We start from the raw sequence: 22450 nt of genomic DNA, 5'->3' as shown, positions 1-22450 counted from the left end.
CCTCAAAGTCAGAGGTGGAATGATACTCATTTAACTACATGACTACTGACTATATTTACACACCTTAAATACTTGCGAAAGACGTCTGAAAGCAGCACAAGAAAAGTGATGTCCCTCCAGGTTTCAAAGGGTTTACTGCAGGAACACTTTCAACAGTAACAGAATATTTTTACTGTGTGGTATTAGTATTTTTACTGCAGTACAGGATCTGAATACTTCCTCTATCATTGCTTAAAGTCAACTCAGCAGACTGTAGACACCATACTGGACACCTCACAGAGAAAGGAGCTCACAGTAGTGAGGAGAACAGGAGGAGGAAGAAGAGGATGAAGAGGAGGGATGACTCACCCATTGTGGCATGTGTCCTCCGTCGGGGTCGTGGTGATGATACTGAAGAACCAGGACTGTAGCGATGACCGATAGACCCACGATCACCATGGTGGTTGCAAAGTACTGAGCTGAAACATAGAGGTCAAAGGTCAGTTTATGTTTACTCTTTTTTATATATATTTTTAAGAAAGTGAGGAATACATCCAAATACATCCATCCTATTACTGCAACAGATTGGTGTCTACTTATTAAAGGAGTGGAACAGCAGACTGATATCAGCTCTGACTGTTGCTGTGTTAGTTGGGGGACTCGAGTCGGGGACTAGCCTCAGACAAAAGTGAAGGAGAAGTGTTTCTAGAACTAGAGCTGTAAGGACAGGACGTCTGGCTCCTGCATCTGACCAGCAGAGCTAACAGTTAGCTGCTAAAAGTCAGTAAGGAGGGTTCTACATCAGGAACTCTAGCCTGGACTGAGTGCTCTTGATCTGGGGTGGCTGTGGCTCAGAGGCAGAGTGGGTCGTCCACTAATTGGAAGATCAGGGGTTTGATCCCTGGCTTCTCCAGTCCGCATGTTGAAGTATCCTTGGGCAAGATATTGAGCCCCAAATTGCTCCTGATGGCTGTTCCATCGGTGTGTGAGAGTGTGTAATTGGTTACTGAGTAGCAGGTGGCACCATGTATGGTAGACTTTCACTGTAAATGCCTCCAAAGACTGGAGGCATGACTTAAAGGATGTAGAGAAAAGATGTAGTGATAAAGCTCTGCAAGTGAGGAGCTCACCTATGAGAGGAACCGAGTCAGACGTCGCCGGCATGATCTCAGCCACCAGCAGCATGAAGACTGTCAGAGAGAGCAGCACTGTGATACCTGCACAGAGACAGAGGGATATATGAACGATCCAAACCTGCAGCCACAGAGTTCGGCATGCTTTTATTTATTCTGGATGAATTCCATCTCCAGTGATCAACAAACGCTGTTTACTTTCTATAAAGCGTTTAATATGAAAGTCCTCCAGCTCCACAGGTCTGAGCCGGATGTTGTCAGCTCGCTGGCAGCAGACTGTGAACAGCTGCTGAGCTCAGGATCGGAGAAAGCTGGATGAGGTATCAGTGAAAAGAAAGACATGAGATAAAAGGCTGTATCTATAAGGGCGGGATGAATCCCCTGGACTGTACATGATGATATGAATCTGTGTTGTGTTGCCAAATCCTGTAAAGTTAGAGAGGAGGAGGTTTCACAGTCTCTACAGAACGGTTGAGCTCGCTTTCTAAAAACTAAACTTTTGTTCACAGGCAGGAAGGTGTTTGGGTTGTCCTGAGCATGCAGTGACACTTTGTGGATTATTTTCTGAGCTGGAGGCACTATAAAAACATTTCCTTTACCTGTGTTGTATTGTGGTAGACGCAGAAATCTCAAGGGAGATATAATGGAAACTGGAAAAGCAAAAACCAAACTACAAGGCAAGAACTAAACACAAGTAGGTCACAGAAGTGAGGACTTGGGATTTGACCACCTAATAAAGCAAGGTATTGATTCTGATACTAACACCACTGTAATACCTCTACCTTGCACTTTAAAGGAACACTTCATCAGTTAGCTGCCCCATGTTACACTGACATTATGAAGAAGATTAGGTTTTCTTCACATGCTGTCATGGTGAATAAACAATGCAAAAATGTGAACATTTCTCATGAATAGAAATAAGGAGAGTCCATTTTTTAACAGCAGCAAAACTGCACCAAAAACATCACTTTACAAACTCTCACAAAACAAGTGCAGAATGCAAAGACCCTTCTGATTCACTCATACAGCACATTTAAAAACAACTGCAGTTGCTCCACAGGGAACTGTTTTAGCACCACTCCTGTTCACACTCTACACAGCGGACTTTAAGTCTAACTCGGATTTCAGAAGGAAGAGGTCACCCCATCAACCAGTCTCCATACAGGGGGAGGACATTGAGGTAGTGCACACCTACAAATATCTGGGGGTCCTCTTGGATGTTAAGCCGGACTGGTCTTCTAACACTGACGCCCACTACAGGAAGGGGCAGAGCCGCCTGTTCTTCCTGCGAACACTCCACCAAGAACTGTGGTGGAGAGTGGCACACTGACCTAAGTGAAAGCTATAATGGACAACAGCAGACACCCTCTCCACAGCCTCCTGGAGCGACAGAGGTACAGCTGCAGCAGTTGGCTCATATCACTGTGTTTCAGAATAGCTGGGTTGCACTTGACGTCACTTCCTTGTTGAGCGGCGGGCGCGAAATACAAATGGAGGGCAGGAAGTGATTTTCTACCGAAGAAACAGCCTGGATAACAGTCAAAATGCCGATATTTTGCGCTGTATATGGTTGCTCAAAGGTAACTTGTTTATGTATTATATTAGCTTATAGTTAACTTTGTCTTTCCTCTGTAACACTGACGTTAGTTTTTTCTTTACTTTGTTTAAGTTACGTATCCGTTAAACTGAATAACTGAGATTTATTAGGTGTATACAGTAACGTTACGTCTTATCTAATCAGGGTCATTTGTTCATCTGTTTTGGCTGCCCAAGTAATTTAAATGAGGTCGAGTCGGTAGACTGGGCTCCTACAGTTAACCTCGGTTACCAGACAGATAGACCCGTTGTAACGTTGTGACACACTGCGCTTAATGGCTGTTGTTAACCACTGATGCTTACAGATGCTAACCATGAAATTGCCATAAATAAAACACTCATCCTGGCGAAAACCAAACAAAAGTCATTGTGGAGCATCTTTGAGCCCAAGTCGTGCACCTAACCGCTGACAAAATAATTGTATGCCTCCATACTTTTGTATGGAAAGAGGTCTGCAGAACGAGGTAATTAGTTATGTCTACTGCCTCAATAGCAGGCAAATCCTTCAAATCGGTTGAAAAATTGGTCTTCTTAAGAAAATACAGATCACGTCCCACATATTTACTGACTTTTTGCAAATATCTTCCTCTTGTAATCGCATCTAAACTAGCGCAATACGGACTTTCCTCCATCTCCGCCATTGCTGTTGTTGTTGCCCTCCACCTGAATTTCGCGCAGTTTCAGAATCATGTGACTGCAACCCAGCTGTAGAGCATTTCAGAAGGTCCTTCATCCCCACGTCCACACCTCCTGAATCCAGTCACACACACACTTACACACATCACATTAGCCACAATTGGCTGGACTGTGGAATGGACAATTTTATCTTAATTTAATTTCTATTTGTGCACTTATTTTAACTTATTTAATTTCATGTCTATTTTAATACCACTGTGTTGTTGTTGATGAGGGGAGGTGTGGTTGTTTTTTGTTGTTTATGAGCTGCTGGACAGCTGAATTTCCCTTCGGGGATAAATTTTTTTCTACCTTCTATCCATCTATCTAGTTGACCAAAGTGCTGTACATTTGCAATCGCAATAATCAATGCAAATTCAACGAAATTCAATATTTGCGGGGGCTTACAATTTTTCAACGATTTTTCCGCATTTTCCGGCTGACCGAAAGTCGTCGTGCACATCAAATGCGCTAATGGCATTGCAGTATGGAGAAACACTCTGTACTGACATAAGAATTTGCACTGTTTAAATGTTTACAATATGTGTTGAATGTATTAAAATGTTATGTGTACAGAAGATGTAGCTTACATGTTGTTTTACAGTCACACTGTCTGGTTTGAGAGCTACAATATTTACTCAGGATTTTTTGCAACATTACTGGAGTCCATTTTTTTTCAAACTAATTAAATAAAACTAAAGAAGAGAACTAAAACACCTTTGCAGCTATTTTTGTCATGTTCAGTATGATTATTATAGCAAGTGACTACATGACTAATTTCTTTGGAGGTAGTAGTTTAAAAAAATCTTCTCTTTTTTTTTCTCCTTTTGTCATTAGCCACAATTTTTGTAATTTGTCGCAATTTTCCGCAAAAAAAAAAATCACATAAAATTGTATTTTTTATCGCAATTTTTGTCAAAATTGGCCACAAATTCAAGGGTTTTTTTGCCGAGATCCTGGAGGGACTGAATATAAAATGTACACAAATATAAAACAGAATAACACAGGTAAGAACAATTACATACGGAAAAAGATTATAAGATACTAAAATATTTAAACCAATACGAACAACCAAAGGCCATTGAAAACATGTACGTTTTAAGATTTGTCTTATAAGTGTTGGGAGGGGGCATTTGACTGTGAGTGGAAGGCTATTCCAGAACTTTGGAGCAACTGACACACTGGCACGATCTCTCTTACCCACCAGTCTCGATTTTGGGACAGTTAAAAGACATTGTTCTGAAAATCTAAAAAGTCCGGAGTTGGAGTGGGGGCAAGGTGTGCAATATATTGGAGTGCCAGCCCATGTATGGTTTCAAAAAACAAAAAAAGAACCTTAAAATCAATCCTGTAGTCAGTGCAGGGATGCTAGCACTGGTCTAATGTTGTCTCTTGCTGCAGCATTCTGCACCAGCTGCAGGCGAGACAAAGATGACTGGCTGACACCCAGGTACAGTTTTTCTTAAATAAAAACAATGTAAATGTTAAAATAAATAAATAAATAAGACATGTCGGTACAAGCAGGCTCATGCACGGCTAGCAGGGCGCTCTACCCATGGGTGGTGAGGTTTTATACAGTAATGTTTTAGAGAAAATGTATATGTTAAGGAAGTACAGAGCACACAACTGTAAAAATAAGACTTGGATCAATCTGCATGAGTTGGATAAGAAGTTGTAAAGTGATGTTTTAGTGAAGCTGCTGCAACTCATTTACCTTTATTGGGTTCTCTGCTCACCATGGGAGCATGTGAGAAAAATAAAGTTCTTTTCATGAAATTAACATAACACGCTGATATAAAATGGTCATTTCATTGGTGAAGCATTCTTTTAATATAAATACCACTGAGATAAAATGGCTAAAATGGTTTCGTTTTGTGATTCGGTTGAACTCATAATCCAAAAAAGACAATTTCTTGTGTCACTGGAAACAAATCTACCTCATCAGTCTGCTCACTGGACCCAGTACAGTATCTCTCAGACTCTGTGGCTGTTATCTGTGTGCAGCCAGTCGTCCAGTTTGTGGTTCCTGCGAGAGTTTCTGCAGTTCATATTTTCCATTTTATTCCAGTGTGAGGTCACCAACAGGATGGGCTTTAATTCTGTAATCAGCAGCATTACGACCGTCTGCGAGGACGAGGTCAGAGGTCAGAGGTCAGAGGTTTACACACCACCTCTCTGCCTCATAAAGCCGCCTCATAAAAGGAACTGGATCAATAACACACACACACACACACACACACACAAGAAAAACAAAGAGAAGGTAATTGAGTATCATCTCTAAAAGTGTCCCATAAAACCTGTTTATAGATTTGCTATTGTTCTCTTCTTCCTCTGGGATGTTCATCTTGGTCATTTTGTTTTAAATATTTCAAATATACTTTATATTATTTATCAGATTATCGTATCATAAACTTGTCCTATGCTTTCTGAAGTCTGCCCTCACATAAACGACATGTAAAGTGTTAAATGTGTACCTGCTGGCTCACTGACAGTAACTCAGAGCAGCAGAGCGACGGCCCGCTGACATTCAGGTTTGATTGAAAATGTAAATTAAATTTCCAGTGAAAGACGTTGTATCTGATCTCAGCAGCTGGAAGTCTCCCGGCAGCTTTAACTTCCTGTTTCAGGATGTTTTATGGCTGATGAGTATCGATCCAGAGACATCAGTCATATGAGGACTCAGCGGAGGACGCAGCCGGCCTAAATACTTTATGCCGCCGTCTGACGGACTTAACCCTGTTTACACAAGGGTTATTTTATCGGGCCTAAATAAAGGTTGTATTTGTGATGATCGCAGCTCTGAAAAAAATGAGCGATCTGTCTTTCCAGAATCAGTGAGTGTGTGTTTTTCTGGATGCTCCAGATAACACACTGGAGACAGCTTCCATGGAGATTATTTTATTTTCTGTAGAGAGTAGCTCTAATTAAATAAAGTAAGTGTCAAAATAAAACCAAAAACTATCTGCATGGACAGAAACAAGAGAAGATGACCCTTTAAAAACAACCACTGGACCTCAGCTCTCCTCTAGATTAGTATTGTTATGTTTTACTATACATTTATAGTGTAGTAGTTTTGGTCTTGTGATACCTTCACTCAGACTGCTGCTCAGGTTTTGTTCCCCTGCTGTCAGACTGTCTGACCATCTCTTATTTTGAAGTATAACATCAGCCTTTACTTTTAATCTTCTCAGACATGATCATTGTTCTTCCAGCTGGCAGAGAGTTTGAGAAACAAACTTTCTTTTTGTTGCTTCAGATTGTGTCTCTCTGCTGAGCATGGATTGTGTCTGTCCATCACTGATAAAGTCTGAGATGTCAGGACTGAGCTTCATCCTGCTCAGACTAACTGGAGTAAACAGTTATGATGGTCCACAACCTGACTGGGATCTCACTTTGAGGGTTGGAGGATAAGTCTAACAGGGTGTGCAGTGATTGGGAAAGTTATGAAGGAATTGGGAAGAAATCTACTGTATACAGTTACGATTTTCTTTGAGACACGTCTGTAATATTTGCTTTTTTGTTGTGAAAGATCGATGTTAAATTCAATTAAATGAAAAATCTGTAAAATTGTGCTACTACTGCACAAGACCCAACAAGCTGACTTTGCTCTGTTTTGTCAAGACAAACTTTTAAACAAGCCAAAAAGTTGGGAACCACTGGATAGGGGTCTAAACCAGGGAGCATCAAACCTGCTCACCAAATGGACCAGTCCGGCCCACTGGATGACTGTGCATGCCTAAAATTGGCAGCGGTGTTTCTGTGAAGTGCTGTAAAGTTTAGTTGATTCAAAACACGCATTAAACACACATTAAACACACATTAAACATGGCTTAATAGAGACACTTTCGAACACAAGTACACAAATCAGCTTCACTATAACTCGCAGCATTCACAGACAAACACTTGTCTTTATCTGGACACATTTTCCCCACAAATACAACAAGCTAATAACATTAGCACAAGCCTATGGCATTTTACAATGTATAAATTAGCCTAGCGGCTAGCAAAGTTTTCCTCTACTCATATAAAGCCAGGGACAAGAGCAACATTTAACAAAGGTAACATAACAAAATTTGGCTCCATTACAACTCACAACATTCACTGACAAAACAACCGTCTACACTAAACACATTTTCCACACACATCTCAACATGCTAACGTTATTAGCACAAGCCTATGGCATTTTACATTATATAAATTAGCCTAGCAACGAGCGGAGATTTCCTCTGCTCATATGAAGCCAGGATAAATCACACACAAGACTTAAGATGTTATTTTTGTGGAGACTTTACTGTCTTCACAATTTATTGTTTCTTATCTGAAATTAAAGTAAATCAAAGCTTCGTTTTCACTGAGGGAAATGGTTTCAGCTTACAGAAATAGACAGGAGGTCTGTGTTACTGCGACTTGTAGGTGTCAGTGAGGCTATGGCGTAGGGTACGGTGTAGGTTACACAGCTCCGCGTTGTACAGTGTGGATTTGATGCAGAAGTATAAATCCTGCTAAAGTGTTAACCATGAATCATGTGCTATAATGTGAGTACGCTAATGCTAATCATGGCATGGCACCCATCCCTAATGGCAAAGTGCACTGGTTAGCTAACATTTATGTACTATTAAAACATGGTGGCCAATTAGCTGTATCATTATTCCAAGTGTACGGACCTTCTTGTGACATAACGTTGTTGGGAATCAACATATATTTACCTCACACGGTGGCACCAAATATGTTGGGGTTAAATTGGCTATCGGAAATTATTAATAATTATTATTAATTAATAATTATGTTAAATAATGTGACTTAACATTAAATCATCTTGTGGGGCACCATTCCCATAAAGGGAAAATGATAGCCAGTTAAAGATATCAGTCTCATAAAATAGGCTAAACTATTAATTTGGAGTTTGGATTAATAATTAAATTAATGACAACAACCAAAATTAATGGTAATGCCTGAAGAATTTCGAGTTCTTGACGCAGCAGAGGTTGACTATTCATTCACTCTTGTGCAACATTAAACAGACAGCAGGCATGATTGCAAGGAATTATATTTATTCACAAATTAGCAAAGCAAACCAAAACACACAAATTCTAACTAACTATATACAAGCTTGGTGTGTATATGTGTGTGTGTGTGTGTGAGAGAGAGAAAGAAGAGAAAGACAAAGGCGGGTGTGGTGATCAAGGAGGCGTTTGGCCTACAAAACAAAATGGCTGACAACAGAGAACTACCAAAATGGCTGAATCAAGGCTGGCTTCCGGTCAAGGTATTTGTCTGACCGTGTGGTCAGGACAAAGACAAAGGAAAAGAAGCGGGAACTTGGAGATGCCTGTTTGGGTGTAGCTCTGTTGAAAGTCTGTTTGTTAATGAGTCTATGTCAATGTGACGTGTGTTGCAACCGGTCTGAATTAGTACAGGGATTGTTTAGTTTCATGCAAGAATCTGTTTGTGAACAGTATTAGCAAACTAAACACTTAGCTGTGGTGAAGCCAACTAATCAATGACCTAACTGCAATCTATCACAACAATAACTCAGTAAACAGCATCAAATCACATACAACAAGTCAAACAGTCTTGCTTAGCCTGTAAAGCTGTGATAAGCTATACCCAGTTGTTACATTACCGATCCTTGAATGGATGGAAGAAAGAGTTACTTGGTGGTGGTGCTTTGTTGGCCGGCAGAAGAAGGCTGGGAAGATGGTTCCAGCTGCAGTCTTTGTTGGGTCCTTTGTTCCAAAGGTTCTGATCCGAGGAAGCTGGTCGCTTGGGGTCCTTGCAGAGTTAGATGCTGGGTGTTAACTCACTTAGTTGCTTGTTGCTGGAAAGCTGGTTTGCAAACCTTGTGTTTGCCAGAGCATCTGTGATCAGTTGCCCTCCCTTTAGTGGTTTGGGCTATGGAGCAGGGGTTCGGGCCTCTGCTGTCCAGGCCCAAACGGAAGAGGTGTTAGCTGTTCAACAGCTGGAGCGAGAAAAGGCAATCTGTTGGAAGGGAGCACAAATCTACAGATGTCTGTGACATCAGAGTCACATGTCACTGTAAAGGTCCAATCAAGTTTTGGGACTTGAGTCTCACTGAGGTGTGAGGTGAGACCTCCTGTGGAGTTGGGTGCCACTTAGCTCTCTTTGTTTGAAGACAAAGAGCATGTAGAGGAAAAAGCCTTTAAATGTGCAGTGATGATTTTACCAAATGATAAATCATCTGTGGTCCTGTGAATCCCAACAATGTCCACCTCAGAAACCACCGGCAAAACAGCAGAGGGTGAGGCCAATGCACCTAGCCGTTTTAAAACTGCTGCTGACTTCGCAGCTACAAGGAAGCACAGACAAGACCTGAAAACTTTCAAAGAATATTCTCAAGTGCAACTCAGTCTTTTGTACTAGTGGGTCCCTGTTCCTTATCTCTTTGAGCTCAGGGGTCCTTGGCCTGAAAAATGTTTAAGATCCCTGCTCTGAAAGATCGGGAAACATTTGGGAGGTGTTGTTATTCATAAGTTATTTCAAGCGATTAAGTGGATTTTTTACCTGCTTAGAAGAGAAAAGAAGAAGTGGAAACTCTTTTTTCTGTTAGATGGATAACGTTGCCATCAGTGTGAGCGCAGCCTGAGAATGAATTAATCTGATCTGTGAAGGCCGGCAGCTACAAGCTTTCCAACTTACATTACATTGAGAATGTATTACAGCAAACTGAGTGCTGGTAAGCATCAATAAAGTTTTACACACACACACACACACACACACACACACACACACACACACACAGAGAGCTGAGTCCTCACCCAGGGAGATCTTCTCTCCAGAGTCAGCGGGCAGCAGGAAGACGAGCAGAGCGAGGGTGGAGATGAGGACGCAGGGGATGAGGAGGTTGAGTCCGTAGTAGAGCGTCCTCCTCCTCATCACCACGGTGAAGGTCACGTCAGGGTACGGCTCCTTACAGCAGTCGTAGAAACGTTCGTTCCTCCGTCCAGGAACCTCTGCAGACAAAACACCAACAACATCACTGAGGCTGACCTCCAGAGGCACATGCAAACATCTGACACATACAAGTTTATCAAGACTCTGAATGTCCTGACAGCCAATACCTGAGTTAGAGCTCACCATCATGTTTTTAACAAACGGAACTCAGTCCTCTTAAAGTGCATCAAAAAGTGGACCAACAGAAAAAGGACTCAGTTCACATTGTCAGTTCATTTGAAAGAGGACTCAGTTCTCTTGACAAATTTAGATACTTTGCAGATTAAGATTATTAAAACAAAATATAATATAATCAATTTATAAATGATGAAGCATTACTATAGATTAAACTATCCAGCAGTTTATAAAGTCAATAAGATAAGCTCCACCTTTATCAGCTGCAACATTAAAAGTGATGAATACATTAATGCATCAATAATTATACTCCAATAATACAATGTATATTATTCTGAAATGGGACGTAATGAGTACTTTGGTAATGGAGCAATGCCTGCGACCTACTTCAGGCAGTTAACTGTGTGTATGAGCCGCACTGGTTCATACACACACGTGCAGAGATGGGCAAAAATACATTAAAATGTATTTTGATACAAAATACCCCTCAAATAAATGTATCAAAATAAAATACATGTATTTTGTATTTTCAAATGCAGAAAATACTTTTTTTCTTTTTCTTTTTGGCAGCGACCTGCAGCTCTATGGGTCACTCTGTCAGTCGGTCGGTCAGTTGGTCGGTTGATCCACGAAGCTTTTTGTGAATAACTCAAAAAGTCCTTGACCAAAAAATGCTCAAAATTTGCATATTGCAACTGGAGACCATGAGTAACTATACCAGAAAAAATGCCCACGATTTGTCCATAGTTGGCGCTATACTAACCGATTCAAATCTTTTTGTGAAAAACTCAAAAAGTCCTTGACCAAAAATGCTCAAAATTTACATGCCGCAATTAGAGACCACAAGTAAATGCATTGTAACTGATTCAGATTTAGATTCAGACAACTTTATTTAGGCTGACCAAACATCCTCTTTTGCCCGGACATGTCCACTTTTCACGTCCTGTCCGGGGCGTCCCGGAGGTGTTTATAAATTGATGATGATGTCCGGTTTTCCTTGTGTGTGTGTGTGTGTGTGTGTGTGTGTGTTAGGGTGCGGCACGGGCCACACATTTCTGTCCGAACCCGACAGTCATTCTGTTTAGTTATGTCCGAAACCGAACCGAGCCTGACATTATTTAATGACTAAAGCACTGAGTTTGTGTCACACAGTTGTTATGGTTACAAGCTATTTAACAGGCCGGGCGTGTGCCGGGCGTGCGCCTGGGGTGCTCTGCGAAGAGGGAGACCTCCGTGTTTGAGATGGGAGCTGGCGGCGGGAGGTCCGAGACTTCCAGCGAGGGGAGAGGGAGAAACAAACATCCAATGTGTGTGTGTGTGTGTTATGTTCAGGTGTTGTCATGTAAAAAACACTCCCCAAGCAATAAACAGGACAGACAATAGGATTTTATTTATTTTTACATTACATGTTCACTGAAAGCTGACCGAATACAATTTATACATTTTTTACCGAACCCGGCCTGACCCGTCGGGACCTGTTGGGACCCGTCAGGACTCGTCGGGCTCGGATCAGGTAGCCACACTCTAGTGTGTGTATGTGTCCCCTGTCTATAGGGGCCTATCTGAATTTCTGTCTTATATTATTTTGTAATATAACTGAATTTTCTATCCATACATATAAACTTTAAATATATTAAAATTATAAGGCATCTTTGAGTAAACTGCGAGTATCATTTAAGTAGGCTATCTCGTGGCCGGGCCGAGTGTCCTCTTTTTTGGAAATCAAAATATGGTCACCCTAACTTTATTGATCCCACGTGAGGCAATTCATTTGTAGCATACTCATCCCAAGCATCAACCACAACATACAATTTCCTGTATTATGCACAGTCCAGTAAAACAGACCACTAGGTCATTGAAGGGCGCATTGAATGACCCAAGTTTAAAAAATCATGTGTGTAGTCTAGTTTTTGATTCGTGGAGAAAGTATTTTGAGTATTTTAAATACAAAATTACTCCACTCAAAAGTATTTTGTTACAAATTACATTTGCTTTTTATCGGCCTTATCAAATACAAATTACAAAATACTCAAATGTAATTGAAATACGTATTCTAATTACAAGTAATAGAAATACTACCCATCCCCGCACACGCGCCATATGTCATCTACAAAACACATCCTCCGCAGTCTATTTAAGTTGCAAAATCTTCCCAGCTCTCTCTTTGCCTTGTCAATGCCTTGTCAGCCCCACCTCCACCCCAGCATCCACCTGCAGGCTGCAGCTAAGGGGAGAAATATTTAATCATCACTCTCCAGTATCTACATATCTGTGGGGAGTGATAAGGCCGGAGTCTAGACGCTGAACTCTGACTATGTTCTGCTGTTGAAATAAACATTTAAAACACAAGTTGTCTGACTGAACTGTGATTATGCTTTCATGCTAAGTAGGGTTTTGAATGCAGGAATACAGAATATATCTACACTGTGGTATTACTATTTTTACGTAAGTAAAAGATCTGAGTACTTCTTCCATCACTGCTTGTGTTCTCTTCTTGGTAACTGATAAATAAGGACACAAGAGGTGTCTTAAAGGAGCGTAGCTGTGGTATTATTTTTAAAGAGATCTTTTTTATGTTACAACAAAATAATGTTCATGTTATAACATATTTTTCTTGTAAATTCTACAACAAAATATTCAGTTTTTTCAAGAAAAATGTTAAAACAACCTAGTTTGTTACAAAATCAACATCTCTTTAAACTAGAAATGTGTCTCATTATTATTTTATGACAACAAGAAAAAAGATCCAGTAAGTTCCTTATTTAACACATCACATAACACAGTCATATAAAATGACAAAATCAATAATTTAACATCGATCATTCGTATGTTTCCTCCTCTATGTTGCTGTTTTTCTCTCTGTGGTGTAAATAAATAAATAATGACATAATAAAATGATTGATATGTGCAGCATAGAAGCTAAATTCAGCTTCCCTGGTGAGCTGATCCTGTATCAGAAGATCAGAGATGTAATTTAAAACTCTGGAGTGCTTCATAAACCAGTAAAAGTGTTTTGAAATCAGCTCTGTATCAGATTAGAGGCAGTGCAGAGATCAGAGAGCTCAAGTGATGTTCAGTTTTCTTGGTCTTTAATATAGAATTTGAGCTGCAGCGTTTTGAAAGTGCTGCAGCTGTTGAGAAACATCTGATGTGTTTCTACTATTAAAGTTCTCCTTATGAGAAAACAGAAGATACATGAAGCCAATGTGTGAAAGGAAGCCATGTCAGCAGAGAAAACACAGATGATAAATAACATTAAAAGTGTAGGTTAGGAAGGAACACTGAACACCAGCTGCAGTCACATGACCTGCAGGAATGAGGCCATTTCATCTCAAATGGCTCAGAAAGGTAATTTATTCCTCCACAGGAGAGGTATTTAAACATTTCACACTGAGTCAGATCCTCCCCTGGTGCTGCTGCGGGGAGGCATGGAGTCGACACTAATGAGGCCTGCTCAGGTTTTATTACTGGAATAATAATCTGTTGTCATAATGTGTGTGTGTGTGTGACAGGGAAAAAAATCCAAAACATAATCCATGACGGATTTTAAATACACACAAATGGTGACAGGATAATAACAACTACAAAAAAAAGAGAAATTTAATTTCTCTCTTTGTTCTATCATCTGTCTTTACTCCTCACAGTTGTCCGTCTGTTGTCTGGATGCTGTGACCTTTGACCCTTCGCCTCCATAATACTGTCAAACACAGTAGAAGTCTATAAAAAGGCAAAAACTCTCAGCCATAACAACTGTGATGTTCAAGCTCAGATACCATAAAACATTTTTACAGGCTTTTAATTCCTTCAGTCACTGAAGATGAAGCTATTGAATGATGCATGATTTCAATTGTTTGATCTGACTCCAATATCCGAATACTGGTAGCTTGTCTTAGAAAGGATGAAAGTTGGAAAAGGTTCATGGCAGCAAGAGGAAAGGAGTAAGAAAGGGGTGTAGACTAGACAGAGACAAGTGGGACACTTTTATTTTGTAGTCAGTGAGGTAATGAATACAAGCAGACCCAACAAGTGGGTAGCCGATGACCCAGCAGGCTTCAAGAGGTTTTATTTTCAAAGAACTTCCATACAAATAAACTGCTTTGAAGAATCAATGGCAGCCAAACCCGGCGTCTAACTGAGACTGGCAGACATTTGTTAAATACGTTAATAAAGGGGCGGGGCAAAGCACATGCTGGGAATGGGTGCGCTTCAATTACATTTTATCTCGATATCTTGTTTTGAAAAAAAATTGTAATTGAAAATAAATTCTGATTAATCGCCCAGCCGCAGTACATCCCATAATACAACAGTGCTAATAGCTATTCTTAGTACATCAGCAGTAAACTTCATCACTAGAAGAAAGTTCATGTGGTCCAATCTCAACTTTTAAGAATAAGAGTCATTGTGTTTTTGTAAACTTAGAATGAGCCGTTTATATCTACATCGGGAGTGGGTCCTCGTCCATGGAGATCATCATGTTTCTACAGTAGCCCAGAACAGCCAAACTACACGCTGGCTCTAGATAGGGACATTTCTGGATCCCTGTTTTCCTGTTTTTGCGTCTGCCACCACAGTTAGCAGCCTCTCTGCAATGAAAGCATCGGAAAACACTGATTTTAGTTTAACATGAAGCTGCTATTTTATGTTTTATTTGTGTGTTTGTTTTGAAGAGCAAGAGACCGGTGCGGATAATTTTGCTCAAGACAAAAACGTCCTTAACAGCTGTTTTCTGGCCCTGTGAGCTCCGCACCATAACTTCCACTTTCCCTTTTTCTGGATATTTTGCTGATGAATTAGTAGGATTAGTTAGGAAGAAGTGGCCAAAAGGAAAACCCTGCTTCTATCTGATGCCCCACATAGGAGTTCAGGATGCCTGGCTGCGTTTCATTTGCCTTTACATCGCTACATTGCTACATTGCTCACTACACTGGTTTTAATCTCCTCTATAGGCGATGAAGGGGGGAGGGGCAAGGGGTAAATGGGAAACATGCTGCTGAGATTTTCAATTAAATTCCCTGTGAACGGCCCATTGGCTGAACGGCGTCTCTGGAGGAGGCTCTCTTTCTTTCTCTATCTCCCTCTCCATTCCGTGCTCGCTTTCATCAGCTGGGGCAAACAGAGGAGCTGCAGCTCCCCTGAGACCGACGACCGTCCTGCACTCATCATCATTAGTCTCCAACAGCAGCTCGGAGCTGGAGCTCTGATCTGCAGGCTGCCGGTCGACCTGCAGAGAGCTCAACTGTGTGGGAACGCTACACACTGATATCAAGATGCGGACAGGTTGTTATTTAAAGGAGGAGTAACATTCAGGAAAATACACTAAGCTTTCTTTTTTGGGAGTGACAGACTGCATCAGCATCATGTCTGTCTGTTAACTACAGAGCAGTGGTTAGCCTAGCTTAGCATAAAGACTGCAGGCAGTGGGAAACTGCTAGCCTGTCCAAAAGTTCAAATATTTCAGAAACCTAACTTAAACCAAGTGGCAACCTCTACAGCTGAAAAATGAAGCTAACACAGAAGTGCCAAAAACTGCAGTTCCTCTAATGGCCACTTGAGGCTGGTTCCAGAAGAGAGTCAATCCCCACAGACCCCCCCATGTTAAAATGCCCAACTTTGCAGCAGAAAAAAACGGTTTTGGTCTCTATAGGGTTAGGGTTAGCTGATTTTTTTATTTAACCCACCCAAAATAGCCTCTGGGCTAATTCTGGCATTTTTATATCATGTGTATTTATTAATTTGCCCTGTCCCTTCTTAAATACACTAAACTGAAACTGAAACTGAGGTTTGTTCAAATTGAGTAAACGGTTACCAACAGGGCGTAAAATTAACACCCGCCAAGCGCCAGTGGTGGGTAAAAAATGAGTTTGCCGTGTAAAACAAAAACACACACCCGCCAGTGGCCGATGGAAAATTTTGAATTGCATGTGGGTTTTTTATGTGCTTCGACCATTTCTGCCAGCTGTGTCAGACTATTTTGACCCTCGCGGCTTATTGTATGTGTGCTGGGAACGCATGATGTCAGCTACTGGAACCCTGGGCATTCTATGGTAACTTCTGACACATTTCTGCCGTGAAGCCACCACCAGAAAAGAGGAAAAACGAAAATGAACATGTTGGACTTGGACAAGAAGAACAGACAGTTAAACGGAGTACAAATGTCGCATGGCATTTTATTGAAAAAATGGAAACTAGACGAGGCTGGCCAGCCGCGGTCATGGCTGACCTACAACCCGCACACTAACAAGATGAACTGCAGTCTCTGCTGCAAGCACGGCAAAGAAACACAGAGGACAGGGTTGGACTCTCCTAATGTTGGAAGGTAAGGCAAGGTAATTATTTTTAGTCAAACAGGGCACAATTTTTTTATTTGGCTGGTGAAAAATATGTTTGGCTGGTAAATTTTTGGAGGTCACTAGCCAATGGCAGATGAGGTAAAAAGTTAATTTTACGCCCTGGTTACCAATATAACAAGATAAATAGAGCAGGTTTAGCTGAGTAATATCACGCTTGGCTGCCTGAACCACATAATTCAGCCTGTTCTCATTCCCAGGGTGTCAAGTATGGCAGCTTGGGCAGTGGCCATCTGTGTCCTTTATCGACACACAACACACCCTTTGGTGTCTGTATCAGATGCCCTGGGTTTTCAGCTAACTCCACTGTGAACCCATCTGCAACAATGATGTAGTGTAAAAAGTGAGAAAGTCCGTGCACAGAGGAGGTTGGGGAGATGGAATGATCAAACAAACACAGGACATTCACCCAAGAGACTGTGTCCCGTGTGAAATGTGAGGTTACGTTATATACCTTTAACTTACTAAGTAAAGTCACGTAACAGTTATTTTAATGCAAACCAAGATCTTTTTTCTAAACCTAAAGTTTTGGTGACGAGAGCTATATTTCCTGTGAACACTGGAGTTTATTTTGAAAAGACACTGCATAAAAAACAGCAGAAATTCCCACGCCATCCCTGAGCATCCAAAACTGATGATAGAGGGGTACCTAGAGCGTCATAGTTTGAAGCGCAGGGCTGCAGACCAAGCTGCTGTATTGGATGAGTTGGTATTGAGAATGTGCTCATGAAAAATCAGACTCTGAAACCGATGTTGCTCCAAAATCTTTTTTTAAGTGACTGAGGTTATACTTCAGAGAACTTAGATACAGTTGAAATCAGCCCGTATTTTGGATCAGCTATCCAACAGATCTGAAATCCTGTCCAGCCAATCATCCAATGGGAACAGCTTACTTGTTGTAGGTTGACTGTATGTGTTTGCCTTTTTGTTTTGCCTTCTTTGACTCTGATAAAGACACAGCAGTGTTGAAACGTTTCTCTGTTTACACAGTTAAAGGCTGAAAATAAAGTGTGTTCCAGTCTCTACTTTTTCCCTTGGAGGCAAGCCCTCTCTCTCCTGCTGCTGACCTGAGCTGTATGGCTGCTGTTGTGTTTAAAGTGAAGACAATAAAGGCAACAACGGCTCACAGTCTGAAAATACCTCAACACACAAAACTTTAATTTACATTCTAATTGAGTTGCTAAAGTTTACAAAGCTACCAAATATGTCATGGTTTAATGAGGAGTTGGAACAAGCAGTTAAATAATTTCAGGAATTATAGGAGGAAATGTTCTGTAGATTAAAACTAAGCTTTGAAGGTTGAATTTGAGAGTAAATAACTTGAGTTGCGACCCCCTGACCTCCATGCTCACAGTCCATCATGTTCCAGGTCCAAACTATTTCTTGTTTGTAGTCTCTTCTAGACCGCCGCAGCACCTGCAGTGATACAAGCATTATGCTGGACTGTCGTGGTGAAGGAGCTAAGCCAGAAGGCAAAGCTTTCGATTTACTGGTCCATCTACATCTCGACCCTCACCTATGGTCATGAGCTCTGGGTAATGACTGAAAGAATGAGATCATGGATGCAAGTGGCTGACATGAGTTTCCTCCGTAGGGTGGCTGGGCTCAGCCTTAGAGAGAGGGCGAGGGGCTCAGAAATCTCGAAGGAGCTCGAAGTAGAGCTGCTGATCCTTCGCGTTGAAAGGGGTCAGTTGAGGTGGTTTGGGCATCTGATCAGGATCCTCCTCCTGTTAGAGGAATTCCCAGCATCTCCAACTGGTAGGAGGCCCTGGGACAGACCCAGAACACACTGGAGGGATTACATATCTCTGGCCTGGGAACGCTTCTCCCCAGGAACACTTTCCAGCTCCTGGAAAGTGTTCCTGGGGAGAGGGACGTCTGGAATACTTTACTCAACCTCCTGCCCCCGCGACCCAGCTTCGGATAAGTCATTGAAAATGGATGGATGAATGGATGGAGTCTCTTCCATCTGATCCTCCGCTGTTATCTGCCTTGTGACACACTGTGCTACAGTTTGTTACTGTAAGTCGCTCATTTTTCTGATTCAATGAATGTCATTTTGATTTTGATGCAGTTTAACGAGGATAACGAGGCAAAAATAATATCCTGTAAATCTCCAGAGCTTCACATGTAATCCTGTGGGAACACACTAGTACATGTACAGTAGACATGAAGTAGATATGTGCGTGATCAGACAGCTTTATGACTTCATTAAAACATTAATCTAGTGTCATCTGTTCAGGAGGAACCAGAAGTTTTCTGCCTCGCAGCATTGCATGATAAAACCAGAGCGGCTAAAGAAACCACAGCTGAAGTTAGACTCCATAAATGTCACTCATTGGTCACGCTTTGTTGCGTGATCTGGCATTTGTGAGTGGCCACTGGTATAAACAGGCCCTGCAGGCAGCAGCTCTTGCTTTAGCCTTCAGCTTCACTGAGCTGCTCGCAGCAGCAGGAGGATTTAATTAGCAGCAGATTAATGCTGGATGGGAACGCAGATATCAAACTCCTCAGCAGACAGACGGGTTCCTCTCAGCTGCTCCCAGGTTTTAACAGCCCAGTCTGCGGGCCACAGTGTTCTGCTCTAACATTTACATACCGTCGCTGCTGGGGAGAAAACTCCTAAATGTATGTTTTCAGGAACTCATTAGAACAACTTTGTTTGTTTTGCTGGGAGGCTGCTGCACACTCAGTCGGGGATCTCACCGTGAAATTAACCTCCTAAAGCTTCTTCCCCTTTAGGAGTTTCTCCACCTGGTGCCAGATAAACTGTTTTCGGACCAGAGGAACGTTTCCATAGTTCTAAGAACCCTCTTTGATATTGTGTCAGCACTGCAAGAACTAGGAATGATGGTCCTTAGAGTGTCATTTTGAGGGACTCTTTTAGCTCCTATTTAAGCCTTTCAGTCTCCAGAATTTTTTTGGGGCATTGTACCTTTCTGGATACATTACATGTGTACATTTTCTATGTATCATTCGTTTCTGTATTAATGAGCTGACTTTGTCATCTGGAGGTGGAGGGGACGGTGGATGACTCTCACCCAGTTGAGAGTAGGCTTGTCCAAAATACCAGAATTTCAGTAGTCGATACCAATACCAGTAAATTTCCACGATTCTCGATACTCAGTCGATACCATGATAAAAATCAAAAAACAGAACTTGTGTATTTCTAAATTCACTACTTTATTAAAACTGTTTCAAACTTTAACTTTAACTCTAAGGCCTCATTTACGCTGCAAGTGGTCCATAAGCGTAGCGGCAGCACACGTGCATTCACACCAAAACCGAACATACGCGTCATGCAGCGGCTGCTGCTGTCCCATCAAAATACAAACCACGCCCGAACAGTTGGTGGCGGTAGTGCACCATGTTTGCAAATCTCCAATAAACCCCAAAGAAGAAGAAGTGAGTTTGGACCCAAAGCCCAGTGATTATTCCAATGCTTGGAGAATTAATATTTAGCACTAAAAATGGGTAAGTACATGAAACATGTGCCTGTCAGGTCGCGCTTGGTCAAGGGGGAGATGTCTACGGTGGCCGAGAGAGGCAAACTTGTTGTTGAATATCGCGACCATTTGCTTGCGACTCGCGCAAAAAAATCGGCATCTCCTCTATTTTCGAGCTTGCTCGCAAAAGCAGCGCGACTCGAGCAGTGCGTATAACGGATGTGGTGTGAATGCTCTAACCTGTTAACATGCTCGCCGAAATGAGTAAACAGCGACCGTTCGCGTAGCCCTCGCGAACGGTCGCTGTTTACTCGCTTGTGGTGTAAATGAGGCCTAACTCTCTCCACACACGACTCCTACTACCTGACTTTTCGACAAGCTGAGGTGTTGTGGCGCCAGCAGCACTTGTAAAAACCATTGCTTCTAGCAAAGACGACAGAGAACAAGTGTTCTTCTTTGGCGCTCGTCCTCGGCACCAACTGATGCGCATATATTGCCCCTCTCAGTTCCGACAGGAATCGATACGGCCCACTGAGGGCGAAGTTGTATCCGGTACTGAAGTATCAGTTCTCATGATAACCATAGTCCAGACGCCTGCCAAGCTGCAGACCACAGTTTGAGATCAACACACAACAAAACCCATTTTCTTTAGCGTCCCGTGGCTGTGTTTCCAGCGAGGATAGCGTCATGAAAAGGATATGGAATAAAATAAGATGGAGTCGGGTTCAGCCCTAACAGCGCAGCCGCTATTCTAAAATACCTGTTAGCCATGTAAACAATAGACAACACAAAACACAAACAAGCATACTGAGCATGTATGTGATGGTGGAAATATAATGTGGACAGAAGCCCTTGCAGGTGTGTAGTGGTCTGAAAACATCCAATGATCATGTTAGACATCCTGATAACTGAATTATTTAGACAAGGTGGATTTTTCTTTTCTTGCTCCTTTTCCCATTCACCTCTTTCGTCTTTTAAATTCTTCTGTTAAAATAAATGGTTTTCCCAGTTTGATGTGGAGGAACTTGACTCGTCTGCACAGAGTCCTGACCTCAATCCATCCAGCATGAGTCAGACCTCATCACCTGACACCAGTGGGTGACCTAAGAGTGGAGGCTGTTGAAGCAGCAGGTTGATGCTGCTGCTGTTAAAATCACTGGAGCAATGTGCTCAGTGGAGTGCAGATTTCCGCCACGCAGATGCTCCAGCTGATTGCCGCCACTGAAGACAATTCATATAGCCTAATTTCAGCAGACGCTCCACAGCAAGTTTTAGAAGCTATAAAAACACACATCTTGTTTATTTTTGCCAGAGCATTGGAGCGTTGCGCAGAGCAGATCAAGTTTTCCTGCTAACAGACACTATATGTGAAATGTAGGTACAATATAATTACATAGGGTGAATGTATTTTAATAATGAAAACACAGCCACAAATCTTTGATCCATGTTGTTCATAACTGGACTTTGAACGATATTAACTTCTTTTGTATGCTACAGCACAACATGGTTGGAAAAAACAACAATAAACCCAATTAAAACAGACAAACAAACAGTTTAATTGTCCCTCCCGGCTCCATTACGGTTACCATGAAGATAACAAAAATGGTGACTAATTCATCTTGTATCGTGTCTCACTTTAGCAGATCACAATGTATCAGGTATGGAACTAATCTGCAGATGCTCCGGTTCAAAATGAGACCAAACTTTTCAATGGATGTCAGTTTTTGAGGTTCAAAATGTGTCCTGCAACAGACAGTAAGGCTTGTTGTTTTTAGCTGAGATGATTTCTGGAAAACATGCAGCTCCTCCTGGCTGGTTAGAAGGGTTGAGGCGTCATCAGTCAGTGATGGTATAAAACAGTTAATAAAACAGGTTTTTCAACAACTATGAATCACCGCAACCGTGAGAGGTCCTTGAGCACACAGTCATAAATGTGCACACAAAATGGGAGGCTGAATGGTCCAGTGGTTTGTGAGATTAGCTGCGCACAGACAGAAACACACTCACACACTAAAACCCCTTTTCGACAGTCATGTGCTGGCTTGGTTTGGGCCGTCAGCCCAGCGCCGCAGGGATTTGCATTTCCATTACAACAGGGCTACCTTCTTGAAGATGAGTCTTCAACTGATGAGTTTGTCTTGAGTGATGACATTCAAAAGCAGAGTGCTGATCCACGGCTAAAGTCTCT

At 41.8% G+C, this 22450-nt stretch overlaps 1 protein-coding gene across 2 annotated transcripts in view; it reads right to left on the bottom strand.

Annotated features, from left to right (window-relative positions):
• The window catches only part of LOC125888082 (neuronal acetylcholine receptor subunit alpha-7), an 85119-nt gene that overhangs the window by 9481 nt on the left and 53188 nt on the right, over positions 1–22450 (bottom strand). For both annotated transcript variants that reach the window (XM_049575274.1, XM_049575275.1), the window contains exons 8-10: positions 10160–10354; positions 1110–1196; positions 349–458 (exon numbers count right to left, since the gene is read on the bottom strand). In XM_049575274.1, the coding sequence (XP_049431231.1) occupies positions 349–458; positions 1110–1196; positions 10160–10354 (392 nt within the window). The remainder of the gene's footprint in view (positions 1–348; positions 459–1109; positions 1197–10159; positions 10355–22450) is intronic.

Source organism: Epinephelus fuscoguttatus, linkage group LG4 (assembly GCF_011397635.1).
Source record: "Epinephelus fuscoguttatus linkage group LG4, E.fuscoguttatus.final_Chr_v1".
NCBI classification, from domain to species: domain Eukaryota; kingdom Metazoa; phylum Chordata; class Actinopteri; order Perciformes; family Serranidae; genus Epinephelus; species Epinephelus fuscoguttatus.
This window is presented reverse-complemented; position numbering and strand designations above follow the sequence as displayed.